Source organism: Eriocheir sinensis, chromosome 54 (genome assembly GCF_024679095.1).
Source record: "Eriocheir sinensis breed Jianghai 21 chromosome 54, ASM2467909v1, whole genome shotgun sequence".
Lineage (NCBI taxonomy): Eukaryota > Metazoa > Arthropoda > Malacostraca > Decapoda > Varunidae > Eriocheir > Eriocheir sinensis.
The window spans coordinates 11145114-11162613 of record NC_066562.1 but is presented as its reverse complement, the minus strand read 5'-3'; the positions used below and the strand labels follow the sequence as shown (position 1 = coordinate 11162613).

The window sequence follows — 17500 nt, the reverse complement described above, 5'->3', positions numbered from 1 at the left end:
GAGAGAGAGAGAGAGAGAGAGAAAAAAAACACATACCTTTTTACACCTGAATATACCCAAGGACTAACACATCAGAGAGAGAGAGAGAGAGAGAGAGTATTTCCTCTCCTTTTTTCAATAGACAAGCTTCGATCTCTCTCTCTCTCTCTCTCTCTCTCTCTCTCTCTCTTCCTTATTGTGCACCAAATTCTTATCATATTTTCCTCCTTGCTCTAAATCCTCTTAAATATTGATCTAATTCTTTATAGAGAGGATCTAATACCTTTTATACTCCTTAGGGGAGGGGGGGGGGTAGAGAAGGGGGGAGGTGTGTGTGTGTGTGTGTGTGTGTTATATTCTCTCTCTCTCTCTCTCTCTCTCTCTCTCTCTCTCTCTCTCTCTCTCTCTCTCTCTCTCTCTCTCTCTCTCTCTCTCTCTCTCTCTCTCTCTCTCTCTCTCTCTCTCTCTCTCTCTCTCTCTCTTCTCCAATTGCCACCTTATTGCTTCTCCTCTCCTTCCATTTCCTCTTCCTCCTCCTCCTCCTCCTCCTCTTCCTTTCTCTCTTTCTGCTTTTCCTTCTTCCTCCTCCTCCTCCTCCTCCTCTCTACCTCTCATCACCATTCTCATCTTACAGGAACAAATTAACACCACCACCATCACCACCACCACCACCAGCCAGCACTCAGCACCATGGCCTTAGCAGGGTCAGCATCAGCACCATCAGCATCACCAGCAACAGCATCAGAGGAGCAGCATAAGTGTGTGTTCTGTGGGCATCAATTCCCCTCCAAGCCAGAGCTTCAGACCCACTTCAGGTGTGTGTGTGTGTGTGTGTGTGTGTGTGTGTGTGTGTGTGTGTGTGTGTGTGTGTGAACATAACATAAGAACATAGAGATAACTTGATGAATACTGGAAGAAGGGAATAATTGGATGGATAATGAGATAGATAGAGTAATAGAGGATGTAGTTATCAGAGCTGGGCGCACTATGAATTTCGAAGTTTCAAAGTCAAAAGTCGCAAACGTTTTGAAAAAGTCGGACTAAGCCGCAATATAAGTAAAAATTGGACCATCGTACGTAGACTAGGCCTTGGTTCTAAATTTAAAGATCATATTGATATAGATTAATAAACTCACATGGTTTTATCTTTCTTTAAATCCATTAGGCCACCCTATGAGTTTTGAAAATCTTGATTGTTTTGTTTAGTTTAGGGGGAAAACTATTTTTTCGGTTGGAAGATATTTTTTTTTTAATCTCAATCTGAATCTGTCAGCCCTCGGCGGAGGTGCTGCGCCGTGTTGCCAGGTGCAAGAGCGCCTTGGTGGGTTTTGATCTTTAAATGTCTACCACCTACGCGCTGGGGATTTAAACATACATTGTCACTTTTCTTTGTTTATCTTCTTCTGCATCCTTTTTTTCCAATTTTTTCCGTGATTACATGTACTTATGGTACTGTCAGGGGCTGTGGAAAGAGGTTTGGCTTTGAGGATGGCGACCTCCTTATGGCCACAGCCCTCCACCCAAACTTCACCCCCAAGGCCCTGGAGATCATTGCCCCTGATAAGGTGGAGGAGATCAGGGACGCTATCACCAGGAAGCTGAGGGCCGTCATCAAGCCCAGGGAGGATGATCAGCAGCAGCGTCAGCCTGGCCAGCCAGGAGTGCAGGAACCCCAGGACTTGACGCCCGCCTCTTCAACAAGTTGTTTGCTAGAGGCCCGGCCAACCAGCAGCAGGATGTGAGGGAGGTCCTGAGGAAGTCCATGGAGGAGTGGGTGCCCTCTAAAGGCGAGCTGGCCTGGTCCCTCTTCCCCTACCAGCACAGGGAGGTGTGGGTGGACTTATTCATTAAGTACAATACCCCCCTCCCCAGCTCTGCAGCTGTGGAGAGGCTATTCAGCACGGCCGGGGACGTCCTCTCTGGATGAGGTCAGCTTTGAGGAGCTTGTGTTCCTCAGAGGGAACATTAACCTCCTGGGGGAGAAGATGGGCCAGGAGGACATGGAGGAGGATGACCTGTATATATTAGTTTAGGCTGTTTTAACAAAAAAACAAAACAAAACAAAAAAAAAAAGTGTTTCTCTGCCTTATAAAAGAGTGTTTCTGTTATCACGCTAAAGTTTACTTTGTAATTTAGCAGAGTCGCACCGGAAAAAAAAAGTCGCAAAGTCGCACCGGAAAAAATTAAAGTCGCGCCCAGCTCTGGTAATTAGATATATAAGAACATAAGAACATAGGGATAACTTGATAAATACTGGAAGAAGGGAATAATTGGATGGATAATGAGATAGATAGAGAAATAAAGGAATAATTAGATATATAGAACTTGAGACCATTTCAGGTGTGTGTGTGTGTGTGTGTGAAGAACATAAGAACATAGAGATAACGTGATAATTACTGGAAGAGGGAATAATTGGATGAATAATGAGATACATAGAGAAATAAAGAATGTAATTATATATATTGATACAGATATAGAATTTAAGACCACTTCAGGTGTGTGTGTGTGTGTGTGTGTGTGTGTGTACATAAGAACATAGAGATTACTTGATAATTACTGGAAGAAGGAAGTAATTGGATGGATAAAGAGATAGGTAGAGAAATAAAGGATGTAATTAGATATATAGATACTAATTAATAGAGATGGAGTGGGTGAGAGGAGCAATTTGTTAAGTTAATGATATTTTTTACTCTGTCTCACACTTAATTGATCTTCTTCCTCCTCTTCCTCTTCCTCCGATCTTCTCCCTCTCTCCTCTTCTTCCTCCTCTGATCTTCTTCCTCTCTCCTCTTCTTCCTCTTCCTCCTCCTCCAATCTTCTCCCTCTCTCCTCCTCTTCCTCCTTCCCCTCCTCCGATCTTCTCCCTCTCCTCCTCCTCCGATCTTCTCCTTCTATCTCATTCTTCCTCCTCCTCCGATCTTCTTCCTCACCATCTCATTCTTCTTCCTCCTCTTCCTCCTCCTCCTCTCTTGATGGAACAGGGAATAACCCCCCAATATGATCCACTAACCATTCCGCTCCACCTCAGACTCCACGCCAACGGAATCATCGACATCAAGGGCCACCCGAAAGTCCGCCAGAAAGTGGACTCAAAACCCACTCGGACATCCGCCAGAACCACCACCACAACCACAACTACCACTACTACTACTACTACTGCTGCTAAGCCTACTACTACTACTACTACTACTACTACTACTACTACTAGTGGAAAGAGTAGTGCAATGTGCGATGTATGTGGTGAGTTCATTTTGTTTGTTTGTTTGCTTGTTTGTTTATTGATGAGTGAAAGTGGATTGGTTGATGTAGCTGCTTTAGAATTTGCCAGTCAGTCAGTCAGTCATTCAGTCAGTTCTCCAGTTAGTCAATCCACCAGTCAATTCTCCAGTCAGTCAGTCAGTCTTTCATCCAGTCATCCAATCAGTCAATCACCCAGTTAGTCAGTCATCCAGTCAGTCAATCATCCAGTCAGTCAGTCATGTAATCAGTCAATTCTCCAGTCAGTCAGTCAGTCAGTCACCCAGTCAGTCAGTCAGTCACCCAGTCAGTTAGTCTTTCACCCAGTCATCCAATCAGTCAATCACCCAGTTAGTCAGTCATCCAGTCAGTCAGTCAGTCAGCGACCTTCCGAAATTTTTGTCATGAGAGTCAAAAATCATCTATCATTCACTCTATCCATCCACCTATCATCCACCCAAAACACAGCGGACCAACCCAAACTCCACCTCCCTCATTCCACACCCCATTCCGTTCCAGGCGAGTCCTTCCACACGGTCTCCCTGGCCATCTCCCACAAGTTCCGCAAGCACCCGGACTCTGTGGCCAAGCACTACTGCCCTCACTGTGGCATGATGTTCCCAATAAAGGTGAGAATATAATTAACAAGGAGAGATAATTATAGAAAGGAATGATAAGAAGGGATAGCAAGAAAAGGGAGAAAACACAGTAAGAAATGCTGACTCCCTCGATATCTCTCCCTTCCCTCCCTTAACTATTCTCCCTTGCTCACTCTCTCCCTCTCCCTATTGCACCCTTTCTACCCCATTCTCCCTTTTTTTTCTCGATCTCTCTCCCTTCCCTCCCTTAACTATCTTCCCTTGCTCACTCTCTCCCTCTCCCTATAGCACCCTTTCTACCCCATTCTCCCTTTTTATTTCTCTCCCTCGATCTCTCTCCCTTCCCTCCCTTAACTACCCTCTCTCTCTCTCCCTCTGTCTTTCCCTATAGCACTCTCTACCCCATTCTCTCTCTCTCTCTCTCTCTCTCTCTCTCTCTCTCCACACCCCCACTCACCCCTCTCGCCCCCCCACAGTTGAGCCGTGACAAGCACCTCCTCAGCCACAGCAGTGCGCCCCCCAAGCAGCTCTTCCCCTGCCGGCCCTGCGGAGTGACCTTCTACAATCAGCGCGCCAAGAAGTTCCACATGGATTCAGCGCATAAGGGGTAAGGTGGAGGGGGAAGGAGGAGGAGGAGGAGAGGGAGGAGGCATATGGGAGAGAGAGGAGGAGGAGGAGAGAAGAGGAGGACGGGAGGAAGGGAAAGGAAGGGAGGAGGGAAGGAAGAGGAGGAGGAGGAGAGGGAGGAGGCAAATGGGAGAGAGAGAGGAGGGTGGGGGGAAGGGAGGGAAGGGAGAGAAAGGGAGGGGGAACATGGAAGGAGGGAAGGGAGAGAAAGGGAGGGAGGAAACAGAGAGAAAGGGGAAGAAAGAGAAAGGAGGGAGGGAGGGAAAGGAAGGGAGAGAAGAAACAGAGAGAAAGGGGGAGGAAAAGAAGGGTGAGTGGGAGGGAAAGGGAGAGAAAGGAGAGAAGGGAAGGGAGGAAACAGAGAAAGGAGGAAGGAAGGGAGAATATGGAAGAGAAATGGAGGGAAGGGAGAGAAAAGAGAAGGAAAAGAAGGGTAGGTGGGAGAGAGGGAAGGGAGAGAAACAGAGGAAAGGGAGAGAGAAACAGAGGAAAGGGAGAGAGAAACGTAGGAAGCAAACAAACACAGAGAAAAAGGAACAGACGTTTCTCCCTCCCCACCACCACCATAACCACCACACTCAACCACACTCACCCGCCTCCCCCAGAGCCACCCGCATGGTCAACCCGGTCCGCACCCCCGCGCCAAGCATGAAGATCGTGGTCAACAACGCCGGGGAACCCCTGAGCGTGTACTACTGTCATCTGTGTGGTTGCGAATACCAAGTGAAGTACAACCTGCAGAAACACCTGGCAACCAAACACAACCAGGGGGAGAGGGATGCCCTGCCGAAGTGAGTGGTGGGGGGTAGGGGAGGTGCATGTTTTTGGTTGGTTGGTTGATTTGAAAGAGATGGAGGAGGAGGATGTTTTTTCAGAGGTAAGAGAGAGAGATGCCTTGCAGAAGTGTGTGTGTGTGTGTGAGGGGGGGTATGTGTTTTTGGTTGATTGGTTGATTTGGAAGAGGAAGAGGAGGAGGAAGATGTTGTTTTTCAGAGGTAAGAATGATGTTTTCTCAATGTATTTTAATTTAATTTTGGTTGATTGGTTTATTTGGAAGAGGAGGAAGATGTTGTTTCAGAGGTAAGAATGATGTTTTTTTGATGTGTTTTAATTCTCTTCCCTTCCCTTCGCTTCCCTTCCCTTCTCTTCCCTTCCCTTCTCTTCCCTCTCCCTTTCCTTCCCTTCTGTATAAACTGCATGACATTTCCTTCTTCAGTTCACAATCTACATTTTATTAGATTATCTGTTTGGCATAAGAGAGACCTTGCATTGACGTATTTAAAATCCATGGCTTTTCCTCTCTCGCACTTCAAGGCATAAGTAGACTGAATGTTCTTCCTTCCACACCCACTCACGGACTTCCCATGTTCTCCCTTCCTCAGGCGCCCACAGACTCACGTTCTTCCTCCTCCGCAGAGAGCTGGTGCAGTGTAACCTGTGCAGTGCTGTGTTCTACTCCAAGAGGGCTTATGAGGCGCATAGTCACCACCACAGAGATGGCGACCTCTTTGCCACGAATGAGCAGATGAGGTGAGTGCAGGTGTGTGTGTGTGTGTGTGTGTGTGTGTGTAAGGGGTAGGAAGGAAGGAGGGAAGGATGGATAGAATGAAGGAATAGAATAACTGAAACCATATGTAGGTAAGAGAGGAGGAAGGAAGGGGAGGAGGAGGAGAAGGAGGAGGAGGAGGAAACTAATGACCAAAGCTGTGTGTAGGATAAGGATAGGAGGAATTGTTGCATGGGAAGAGGTGAAGATTAGAGGAAGAAGAAGGAAGAAGAGGAGGAGGAGGAGAGGTGCGTAGGGAAGGGAAGAGGAAGAAAAGGGAAGAATAGGAGGAGGAGGAGGAGGAGAGGTGTGTATGGGGAGGGGAGGAGAGGAAGTGTGATATGGAAGGGGTTAAGAGGGTGTGATAAGAGAGAGAGAGAGAGAGAGAGAGAGAGAGAGAGAGAGAGAGTACATATATATAAATTTCTCTAATATATTTTCTTACCTCAATCTTCATATTCAATCACCTCTGTAGTTTAGGGAGAGTGAAAAGCAATCATATATATACATTTTCTCCTTTATTTTCATACTTCTTCAACTAGTAACTCATTTTTGGGGGGCTTGTGGGCATTAGGAAATAGTCATGAAGATATTTTGTATTGCTTTATTGAATGACTTGTTCTGTACATGTTATTAACCTAACCTAACCTAACCTAACACAGTGCCTGAAGGACTTTGGTATATATATGTATGTGAACTGTATTGCATAACATCACATATATAACCTATCTCTCTCTCTCTCTCTCTCTACACAAACTCATTCCACTATCACACCCACGCAACTTCCACTCTCTCCCTCCTCTCTCTCTCTCTCTCTCTCTCTCATTCTTCCACATTCTCTCCACTCTCTCATGCTTCCACACCCTCTCTCTCCCTCCCCTTCTCAATCTTCCACCTCCTCTCTCTCTCTCTCTCCCCTTCTCAATCTTCCACCTCCTCTCTCTCTCTCTCCCCTTCTCAATCTTTCCCCCTCCACTCTCATGCATCCGCTCTCTTCCACAGACAACAAGTGGTCCAGAGGATTGACCAGGACTTTGACCACCGCCGCGTTCCCACCCCAGTTGAACGGTACCTCTCCGCCTCCGCTGTCACCTCCAACCGCTCCGCCACGTGGAGGAACATACAGGCTGCACGGAGAGCCCAGACCACATCCTCTTCTTCCACCATGTCTTCCTCCTCCTCTTCCACGTCTTCACCTGTTTCCCTGCAATCCATTCCCTCCTCCTTCTCCTCCTCCTTGAAAGTAAATAAGAAGGAAGAAAGGAGGAGGGAGGAGGAGGAGGAGAGACCCGACTCCTCTTCCTCCTCGGCAAGACTCAAGGAGGAAGAGGAAGAAGAGGAGGAGGAGAGAGAAAAAAAACTGACCTTCCTCACAAACACTCTACCCTTAAGAGGAGGAGAGGAAGAAGGAGGAAGAGGAGGAGGAGGCGGTACTCCGGGGGACTTCCTACCGTGGGCGATGGATGACGGGAGGAGGAAGAGGAGGAGGAGGATGATGGATGAGTCGGAGGAGGAGGAGGTGGAGGTCATGTGGAGTCTAGGAAATGTTAACCCAGACACTATACTCTCAAGGGGATTGATGAGGAGAGAGGAGGAGGAGGAGGAGAGGAAGACAAAGGAAGAGGAGGAAGTGGGGAAGAAGCAGAAGAGAAGAGAGGAAGAGGAGGAGGAGGAGGAAGAGGAAGATATTGTTTCAGAGGTAAGAATTGTATTTTTTCTATGTAATTTAATTCTCTTCCCTTCCCTTCCCTTCTCTCCTCTCCCCTTCCCTTCTCTTCCCTCTCCTCTCCTTCCCTTCCCTCCCCTTCCTCCCTCTCTTACACAATACACCCCCACAGTCATCATCACTATCATCACCATATCACCTGTCAACACTTCAGAGGAGGATGTAGAGTTAGATAAAAACAGGTTAGCTAATAAGAAGCTGCTAAGAAGTGTCACTCTTATGCTGGTCACAGGTGTCGAGGGTGAAGATGGTGATAGGAAGGGGAGATTGGACCTGATAGTAGATGGGTGTCTCTTATCGTGAGGCGGAGTGGGGCGTGATTTTCCACTCCGAACGTGGTAGATGGAGTGTTTTATAAGCGTGTTTGAGTTGGCGTTTTACAAGGCACGGTTAGGTTTGGTTTTATGATTTGCGACGTGTGAGAACTTTATGTATGGTAGGTTTTATGGTCTAGCAAATTTATACATGGTAGATTTATGGTCTAGCAAATTTATATATGGTAGGTTTATGGTTTTTGCAAATTTAAACATATATAATAAATTCTAATCTGAGCATCTATAGTGAAATTATACCAAATCTTCTACATTATTTCATACACTTTTGAGATCTTAGGTCACCCTTCATCTATATATATATGTAGTTTCCAATTTAAATTTCCGCCCATTTGTATCCCAGGGAATTTTGTGTGGCTGACCGTACTTAACCCAGTGGTAGCAGCGGGGGTCATGTTTCTTAATGGTCCCTCCAAGCGAGAAAAATGAAAAAAAATCACCCCTCACACAAACCATTTCATAATATATATCAAAGCATTTGTGATCAGATTATGTATCATCTAATTTGGGGGGTTTATATCATGGGACAAATTTGGCCCATCACTGCTTCATGGTAAAGCCACAAATTTGGCCTGTCGCTGCTACATGGTAAAGCCACAAATTTGGCCTATCACTGCTACACGGTAAAGCCACAAATTTGGCCTGTCGCTGCTACACGGTAAAGCCACAAATTTGGCCCGTCGCTGCTACACAGTAAAGCCACAAATTTGGCCCGTCACTGCTACATGGTAAAGCCACAAATTTGGCCCGTCGCTGCTACACGGTAAAGCCACAAATTTGGCCCATCACTGCTACATGGTAAAGCCACAAATTTGGCCTGTCGCTGCTACACGGTAAAGCCACAAATTTGGCCCGTCGCTGCTACACGGTAAAGCCACAAATTTGGCCCGTCACTGCTACACGGTAAAGCCACAAATTTGGCCTGTCGCTGCTACATGGTAAAGCCACAAATTTGGCCCGTCACTGCTACACGGTAAAGCCACAAATTTGGCCCGTCGCTGCTACACGGTAAAGCCACAAATTTGGCCCGTCGCTGCTACACGGGTTAATGTTTCGCCTTCTAACTGCAATGGAGGTAGTAGAGTTTCGATTGACCTGTTCTGAAAAAGCATATAAGTTGTGATAGTAGTAGTAGTAGTAGTAGTAGTAGAAGAAGTAGTAAGAGATGGGGTAATGGTGAATGGTACAAAGGGGGGAAAAGTAGATAATTGGGTCAGAAATTGAGGGTAGAAATATGGAAGAGAAAGAAAGAGAGAGAGAGAATGGAAAGTATAGGTGGGAGAAATATGAAGATGGGTGCTCTCTCTCTCTCTCTCTCTCTCTCTCTCTCACCTCACCTCAGGAACCCACAGGATGTCACCCCACAGTATGTTTACAAACCCCACAGTCACATGTCCCCACAGCCACATATATGCGTGCGTTTGTGTGCGTGTCAATCTCACCCTTGTATCCATTTCCAGGCGCAGTCAGCTGAGATGGAGGAGGAGGAGGAGAGGAGGAAGAAGGAGAACTCATGAGGGACATTGACGGATGGAGGAGCGAAGATTCAAGAACAGCCCCTACCATTCCACCTCACTTGCTGGTGTTAAGAGGATCCCACGAAGACCATGGCACCCACCCCTTCCCCTCTACTCCTCTCATCACCAGGGGGATCGCCATTCACCCTGGGTTAGCTGTTCCTTGGTATAGCATTTACGGGTTAATTCTTGTTCCTCGATCTGAAGTGGTTTTCTCTCCTTCCTTCCTTCATTTTCCCTTCTCTCAGTTCCTATTTCTCCTCTCATCTTTATTCCTAATTCATAAGTGCTTTCCTATCCTCTAGTTCCTGTTTCTATCCTTCCTTTCTTCCTTTTTCTATTCTCTCAGTTCCTATTTCTCCTTCTCTACTCTATCTCTCTCGTTCATAAGTGGTTTTCCTATTCTCTAGTTCCTGTTTCTATCCTTCCTTTCTTCCTTTTTCTATTCTCTCAGTTCCTATTCCTCCTTCTCTACTCTATCTCCCTCGTTCATAAGTGGTTTTCCTATCCTCTAGTTCCTGTTTCTATCCTTCCTTTCTTCCTTTTTCTATTCTCTCAGTTCCTATTCCTCCTTCTCTACTCTATCTCCCTCGTTCATAAGTGCTTTCCTATCCTCTAGTTCCTGTTTCTATCCTTCCTTTCTTCCTTTTTCTATTCTCTCAGTTCCTATTCCTCCTTCTCTCTTCCATATTCCTCATTCTGAAGTGCTTACCTCTCCTTCCTTTCCCCTTCTCTCAGTTCTTATTCCTCCTCCTCTCTCCTTCCTTTCTCTCTCACTCTCTCTTCCTCCTCTCTCTTTCCTTCCTCTCACCAGCTCCCTCTTCCTCTTCCTCCTCCTCGTCGTCCCCTTCAATCTGAAAGAACAATTCCATTTGATCATTCCACCACCAAGACTTACTATTAGCTCATAAGACATCACATTATTAGTAGTATTAAGCAACACATCAGACTATTCCACAACAAAACGTCTTATATATATGTCACACCTATTTCATCATGGTAGTTGTGTAGGTGTGTGTGTGTGTGTGTGTGCGGATAGACCTAGTATGTATGATTTAAATAATTTGTATGCCTAAATAATAAGAGAGATATAAAGACCTTGTGATATATATATATATAAACCTAGGAGTAAAAATGTATATAAGAATACCCTAGTCTACAAGATAATGATGTGTGTGTGTGCCGAGCGGAAAATACTATACTTTTATGTTTACGATGTTCTCTGTAATCATCAATAAACACATTTTATATATATATTTAACTGTGTATTTCTTCCTTTCCCTATACTGGATGGGAGAGGAAAGGAAGGGAAGGGAAGGAGGATATGGGAAGAGGGAGAGAGGGAGAGAAAAAAGAAGGGAGGAGAGATGGAAAGGGGAAGAAAGAAAGATATGGAGAGAAGAGAGAGAAGAAATGGAGAGAAAACCAGGAAGAGATGAAGAGAGAGAGAGAGAGAGAGAGAGAGAGAGAGAGAGATCACCCAAACAAACAAATAAACAAACATCAATAAAAAACAAAACAAAGACAAAAATAAAGAAAATCACCCAAACAACAAAGGTCTAAAGAAACAAAGAAAAAACAAAGAAAAATAGAGGAGAGGAAAAGAAGAGACCACTATTAACAAGTCCTCACCACTGCTCCACAAGTCCACCTACAAGTCCTCCCTCGGGTCCCAGAAGAACGGATGACCACAAGACTCCACCTCTCACCTCCCCGAACCACACCCATCATCATCATCAGCTTGGGGTGAATGGGGGTGACTCGCTCCTTCTTCACCCACAGTCCTCAGTCCTCCCGTCATCTTCAGCATCTGGAAGCAATGTGGAGTTAGTATTGTAAAAGGTGGATCAGGTGGAGAGGAGGGACTGTGGACATTATAAGACACCTGTTCAGCTGTCCCCCCAACACCTTAGATGCTGAGAGAGAGAAAATGACGGTGGAAGTGATGAGAGAGAACTAGTTGTTATTATTGTAAGAGGCAAATCACGTAGCAATGAAGGAGGAAATGAATGTGAAAGCAAGGAGAGAGAGAGGATGAGAAAATATGGAAGACTGCAGAACGAGGGACAGAAGAGGATGGTGATAAAAGTCTTGAAATAAATGACAAATAAAGGAGGAGGAAGAGAGAATATACAAGACTGTAGGAGTGAATGTGAAAGCAAGGAGAGAGAGAGAGGATGAGAAAATATGGAAGATTATAGAACAAGGGACAGAAGAGGAGGGTGATAAATGTCTTAAAATAAATGACAAATAAAGGAGGAGGAAGAGAGAATATACAAGACTGTAGGAGTGAATGTGAAAGCAAGGAGAGAGAGAGGATGAGAAAATATGGAAGATTATAGAATGAGGGAAAGAAGAGGAGGGTGATAAATGTCTTGAAATAAATGACAAATAAAGGAGGAGGAAGAAGAGAGAATATACAAGACTGTCGGACAGATGGGGAGGGTAAAAAATATCTTCAAATACACAATAAACAAGCAAGTAAAAAAATCAATAAGTAAAAATAACAAATAAAATGAGCAGCATATAAGTAAAAACTGTGTTGTTGTCTTAGATGGTAATTTCACCAATCATATATATATTAAGTACCATCACTCTCATTTACTGGCAATTGTAAGTTAACATAAGGCTTGCAATACAGTTAAAAGTAAAGCTTGGTGCATATGCTATAGCTGCGCATGTCCTCGGCGCTCATTTCCATCTCCTCAGCCTGTGGTAGGAGGGAACCCTTAACGCAATGCAAGACCAGTGTGACATTTGGGTTACCATGTAGCGCAGCGACTTGCATTATGGGCGAGCTTCCCATAACTCACTCTGCCAAGGAGGTACCTCTTTGGTTGACTGGTTAAGGAGCGGCTCTCCCGTCTCGCTGGTCGTGGGTTCGATCCCCAGCGCCGCCAAACCTTTCCTTGTCTGGATTAATTTCTTGTGTATTTCGTTACATGCGATGGTCGTGTTGGAGCATAGTAAAGAGACAATTCTGCCATTTCACAACAAATAACACACAGCAAGATTGAGTCACCATGAGCCAGCAATCACAAAGACAGTCACCATAACGCAGAAATAACACCATAACCAACACCATTGACACCCACCCACATTTTCCCCTCACATCTTATTTGCTCACCTCAGGATATCGCCACAACAACAAATGACACACAGCAAGATTGAGTCACCATAAGCCAGCAATCACAAGGACAGTCACCATAACGCAGAAATAACACAGAAAATGACACCATACCCAACACCACCCCCGCCCACATTTCCACCTCAGGATATCGCCACAACACCAAATAACACACAGCAAGATTAAGACAGTCACCATAAGCCAGCAATCACAAGGACAGTCACCATAACGCAGAAAACGACACTATACCCAACACCAGCCCCGCCAACCCGCCCACATTTTCACCTCTCACGCCTTAATTACTCACCTCAGGATATCGCCACAACAACAAATAACACACAGCAAGATTAAGACAGTCACCATAAGCCAGCAATCACGGAGACAGTCACCATAACGCAGAAATAACACAGAAAATGACACTATACCCAACACCAGCCCCGCCCCTCCGCCATTGACACCCGCTCACATTTCCACCTCTCACGCCTTAATTACTCACCTCAGGATATCGCCACAACAACTGATAGAACACAAGATTAAGACAGACACCATAAGCCAGCAATCACGGAGACAGTCACCATGTCGAAGAAATAACTCTATACCCATTACCAGTCTGGCCCACCCGCCATTGACACCCATTATCCACCTCAATTACTCAAAAAACACGAAAATAAGAATGAAGAGAATGGAAGTTTGTTTACATTATGGTGGGTGGCGAGGTGGTACAAGTTCGGTTCACGTCAATTTCGGGTATTTAGGTCACCATATAATTTTTTTTCTTACTATTTGAAACCTAAACTCTAGCTTCCAAGTGGTTTAAAACAGTAAATAAGTGAATAATGCAGTCAGATTTGTTTATAGTATGGTGGAATATTACGACTCTAACTCCACCTCGGCTATTTAGGTCACCATATTTTTTTTCTTACTATTTGAAGCCTAAACTTAAGCTTACAAGTGGTTTAAAACAGTAAATAAGTGAATAATACAGTTATTGGTTTATAGGATGGTAGAATATTATGCTTTGTTGTTTTACTTGCAACAATTAACTATCAATCAATCATCAATCACCTCGACTCGGCTATTTAGGTCACCATATTTTTTTTCTTAGTATTTCAAGCTTAAACCTCAGCTTACACGTGGCTTAAAACAGCAAATAAGTCTAGATTGTTTACAGTAAAAATCTACCTCGGCTCACAGAAGACCCCCATATACTTCATTTCTTCCTATTTTGACCCTAATTACTCTGCCCTGTAAGTGCTATAATGCGGCAAATAAATAGCAGCCAGGTTCATTTATAGCATGGGTTGGATATTATTTCTGCTCTCAGCCACTCTTCAAGGTTATTCAGTATCTCAATCACCTCAATCTCATCCATCTATTATTCTTTTCCTCCTGTTCTGACCCTAAACCCAAGACTCAACCCTCAATAAATTTGTATCTAAGAATATAACCAGCAAATCAAAACCACCAACAAGCACAAAATAATCCCAATGTCTACTGCATGCATTTTCACACAATCTCAAGCTTCATTAATGTCACAGTCTTCGTATATATTTCTTTACCATACACAATTAATTTTTTTTACAACAAAGGAGACAGCTCAAGGGCACAAAAATAGGAAACAATGATAAAAAAGCCCGCTACTCGCTGCTGCTTAAAAGAATCCAAGGAGATAGACGTTACTTCATTTTTGGTAGATATGGTCTTCATTTTCTATTTCTTCACCATACACAATTATCATATTATTCTCTATTTCTTGTTTAACTCCTTCCCAGTAAGTTCTTTAGCGACCAGACCGAAAGGATGGATTGAACTGCGAGGTGGTCTGGGCTGGGATTCGAACCCATGCCCAGAGGTTCACAGTCAGGGGCGCTAAACCACTCCACCACAGAAGCATATAAAAAAAGAAAACCTTACATTACAAGAAGAAAGAAAAGGCAAAAGCAGTGGAATCGTTTCTTTATTAAAATCCTCCTAACGACCGACACTTTGTAACCCATCCACTGATTTTTTTTTCTTCCGTTAAAGTCCGCTCCGGCTCTAAGTGGACTCCTCCGTGCGTAGTCTGGCCGCTCCGTTGGTGAGGCGGATGGACAGCTGGTTGGCGCGCTCCACGATCTCCTTCCGCTTGCGGGACGAGACGCCGTGCGCGATCTCGCCACAGAATGTCCGGTTTTGCATCATCAGAACTTCCAATTCCTGTGTGTGTATGTGTGTAGGAGGAAGGGAATGGTGTATGCATGTGATAGGAGGGAGTGTAGAAGAGAGAGGGGAAGGTGTATTTGTGTAAGGAGGGAAGTGTAAGAGAGATATGGTGTGTGTGTGTGTGTGTGTGTGTGTGTTGATGAATAAAGGAATAGACATGGAGGAAAAAAATAGAAGGAATGTGATAAAGAGGGGAAAGAATATTAAGCAATAATAAGAAGGAAGTGGAAGGCAAGGAGAGATGAAGAAGATCCAAAAATCAAAAGAAAATATGAAAAAGAGAGAAATAGGAAATAAGAAATTAATAAGTGGAAAAGAAAAAGAAAGAAAAATTATCAAAACAAACCAGAAATAAAAGAAAATGCAGGAGAATAAGACCAAAAAAAAGAATAAAAGGATAGACGAAAAAATTAAAAGAAAAATTAAAAGAAAACAAAGAAGAAAAAAAAAATCCAGTGTGAAGAATGTTGAAGAGAGGGAAAAAAGAAACACAATCATTAGCAACATTCATTAAGACACTAAGCAAGCACGTGTGTGTGTGTGTGTTGATGCAGTGTTGCCAGCTCAGAGTTGTTGGGAGGAGTTATCGACACGCCCGCCAACTGCAGGACTCCGAACTCTAGCCTAGAAGTGTGTCATCATGTTGGCAACACTGACGCTATGCTTGGTAACTATCCATATGTCTGTCTCACCCAATATGACTTTCAAGAATGACACCAAATATAACAGTAATAATAAGATAATGAGATCATAAAAAATGTCCCTCTACCTCTCAGTCACCGAGCTAATAGCCCTTTGAATATATGACTAAAGAATAACACTGAATAAAGGTAAAGAAAAACAGTAATAGGACATAATAAATAGTCTCTCTACCTCTCTTTCACCCTGCTAATAGCCCTTTGAATACATGACGAAAGAATAACTCTGGATAAAGGTAAAGAATAACAGTAATAAGACAAAATAAAGTTTCTCTACCTCTCTATCACCCTACCAATAAGCCTCTATTAATATGACTCAAGAATAACAGCAATACAGATAATGAACAATAGTTAAATATATATAAAAATGTCTGTCTACCTGCCTCTCCCCTTATATATATACCGTAAAAAGTCTGAGTATCCAGCACCCAATAGTTTGAAAATCCTGACGGTTCGGAATTTTCAGCCAAGGGTCAAATTTAGGTTTTAGGTTTAAGAATAACAGTCTGGTAAAATTTAAATATACTGAAAAATGGACTAAAGCATTGCACTGAACTATCAAATGTTCAGCCATGGGTCAAAATTAGGTTTTAGAGTAACAAAGAAAAGTCGGGGAAAATTTAAAATACTGAATAATGGACAAAAGCTGAGAAGTGAACTATCAAATACGTATGCTATAAGCCCCTTGAGTCAATAAAGGAATACGGCGAACACTTCTGGTAACCTGGCAGGCCCGTGACTCCATGCATTTCAGATTATAGGACTTGAATAGTAAATGAAAACCCTTTGAAAATAAAACCCATGAGAATAACACCAATACAGGTAACAATAAATAAATAAATATGTTCCAGCAAAGATGAAAATTGGCAGTAGTTTTTTTATATCAAAGGATGCGGCTCAAGGGCAACAAAAAGAGTATAAAAAAAAAGCCCGCTACTCGCCGCTCCCACAAAAGTAAAGAGTAGCCAGTTGTTTTAATTATTTTTTTATACTTATTCTATTAATTAAGCAACAAGTCTTTCCCAACTCACCCGCACGTTGTGGATGAGCACCTTGCGGAAACCGTTGGGCAGCATGTGCTTGGTGGCGCGGGCTGAGCCGTACCCGACATTGGGCATCAGGTACTGGCCCTTGAAGCGACGCCTCACACGGTTGTCAATACCCTTGGGCTTCCTCCAGTTGGGCTGTGGGGGAGGGGGGTGGAGGTTAGTAAGTGGGGATGGGGGTGGAAGGAATGGGGGGAAGAGGAATGAGAAGAATATGGTTTGATGGGTTTGGAAGAGAAAGTATGGATATGAAAATGATATATAGGCAGTAAAGTATAAATGAGAATGGATTTATTGGCAGAAAAGTATGAAAGAAGAGTATAAATATGGAAGTATGGATATGAGAATGGATTTTAGGAAGAATAGTATGAATATGAAAGCGTGAATGGGAATGGATTTATAAGCAGCATAGTATGAATATGTAAGTATGAATGAGCATGGATTTATAGGCAGTAAATAATGTGTGTGAATTAGAACTGCGCTCACTATTTTTATCCTTTCCTCTATCAGTTTTTCCTTTTCTTCCTCACTCATCTGCACACCACATTAACAACCCTTTTCTCCTTCACATACAAACACACACTTATTATTTCCTATCTCCCGTCCCCTACTCACCCTTATCTTAACATAGCGGTCACTCTGGTGGCGTATAAACTTCTTAATCCGCTTCTTCACAATCTTGGGTTTCTTTAGCGGCCGGATCGCCATCGTGCCTGTGGGGGAAGGAAGGACTGGGTGAGCGGAGAATATAGACTCATTCATTGGGGTATTAGATTATTTAATAGAACGGAGCACTCTATTTCAGCAACAAGACTCATTTCTGGGAAAACATGGATGTAGTTATCACCACAAAACAAAAGAATT

At 43.7% G+C, this 17500-nt stretch overlaps 2 protein-coding genes and 2 long non-coding RNA genes across 9 annotated transcripts in view; 2 read left to right on the top strand and 2 right to left on the bottom strand.

Annotated features, from left to right (window-relative positions):
- LOC126983786 (vascular endothelial zinc finger 1-like) overlaps nt 1–10819 on the top strand; it is a 59160-nt gene extending 48341 nt beyond the window's left edge. For all 4 annotated transcript variants that reach the window (XM_050836891.1, XM_050836889.1, XM_050836888.1 and 1 more), the window contains 8 exons: nt 614–794; nt 3008–3219; nt 3736–3845; nt 4292–4422; nt 5048–5233; nt 5859–5972; nt 6991–7687; nt 9507–10819. In XM_050836891.1, the coding sequence (XP_050692848.1) occupies nt 670–794; nt 3008–3219; nt 3736–3845; nt 4292–4422; nt 5048–5233; nt 5859–5972; nt 6991–7687; nt 9507–9563 (1632 nt within the window). In that variant the 5' untranslated portion in view covers nt 614–669 and the 3' untranslated portion in view covers nt 9564–10819. The remainder of the gene's footprint in view (nt 1–613; nt 795–3007; nt 3220–3735; nt 3846–4291; nt 4423–5047; nt 5234–5858; nt 5973–6990; nt 7688–9506) is intronic.
- On the bottom strand, nt 10102–13216 carry LOC126983788 (uncharacterized). 3 transcript variants are annotated; one of them, XR_007736236.1, is made up of 3 exons: nt 13187–13216; nt 11196–11373; nt 10102–10417 (listed from the first exon to the last, which is right to left on the bottom strand). It is a non-coding gene; the product is annotated as an uncharacterized LOC126983788 (long non-coding RNA). The 3 variants fall into 3 exon arrangements; XR_007736237.1 differs by lacking the exon at nt 13187–13216 and adding an exon at nt 12998–13080; XR_007736238.1 differs by lacking the exon at nt 13187–13216 and adding an exon at nt 12833–12949.
- Nucleotides 13217–14631: 1415 nt separating this feature from the next.
- LOC126983782 (60S ribosomal protein L32-like) overlaps nt 14632–17500 on the bottom strand; it is a 4141-nt gene continuing 1272 nt past the window's right edge. The window contains exons 2-4 of the mRNA XM_050836884.1: nt 17252–17349; nt 16622–16774; nt 14632–14886 (exon numbers count right to left, since the gene is read on the bottom strand). Coding sequence (XP_050692841.1) covers nt 14728–14886; nt 16622–16774; nt 17252–17344 — 405 coding nt within the window. The 5' untranslated portion in view covers nt 17345–17349 and the 3' untranslated portion in view covers nt 14632–14727. The remainder of the gene's footprint in view (nt 14887–16621; nt 16775–17251; nt 17350–17500) is intronic.
- LOC126983783 (uncharacterized) lies at nt 14893–16433 on the top strand. Its single transcript, XR_007736233.1, has 2 exons — nt 14893–15722; nt 15827–16433. It is a non-coding gene; the product is annotated as an uncharacterized LOC126983783 (long non-coding RNA).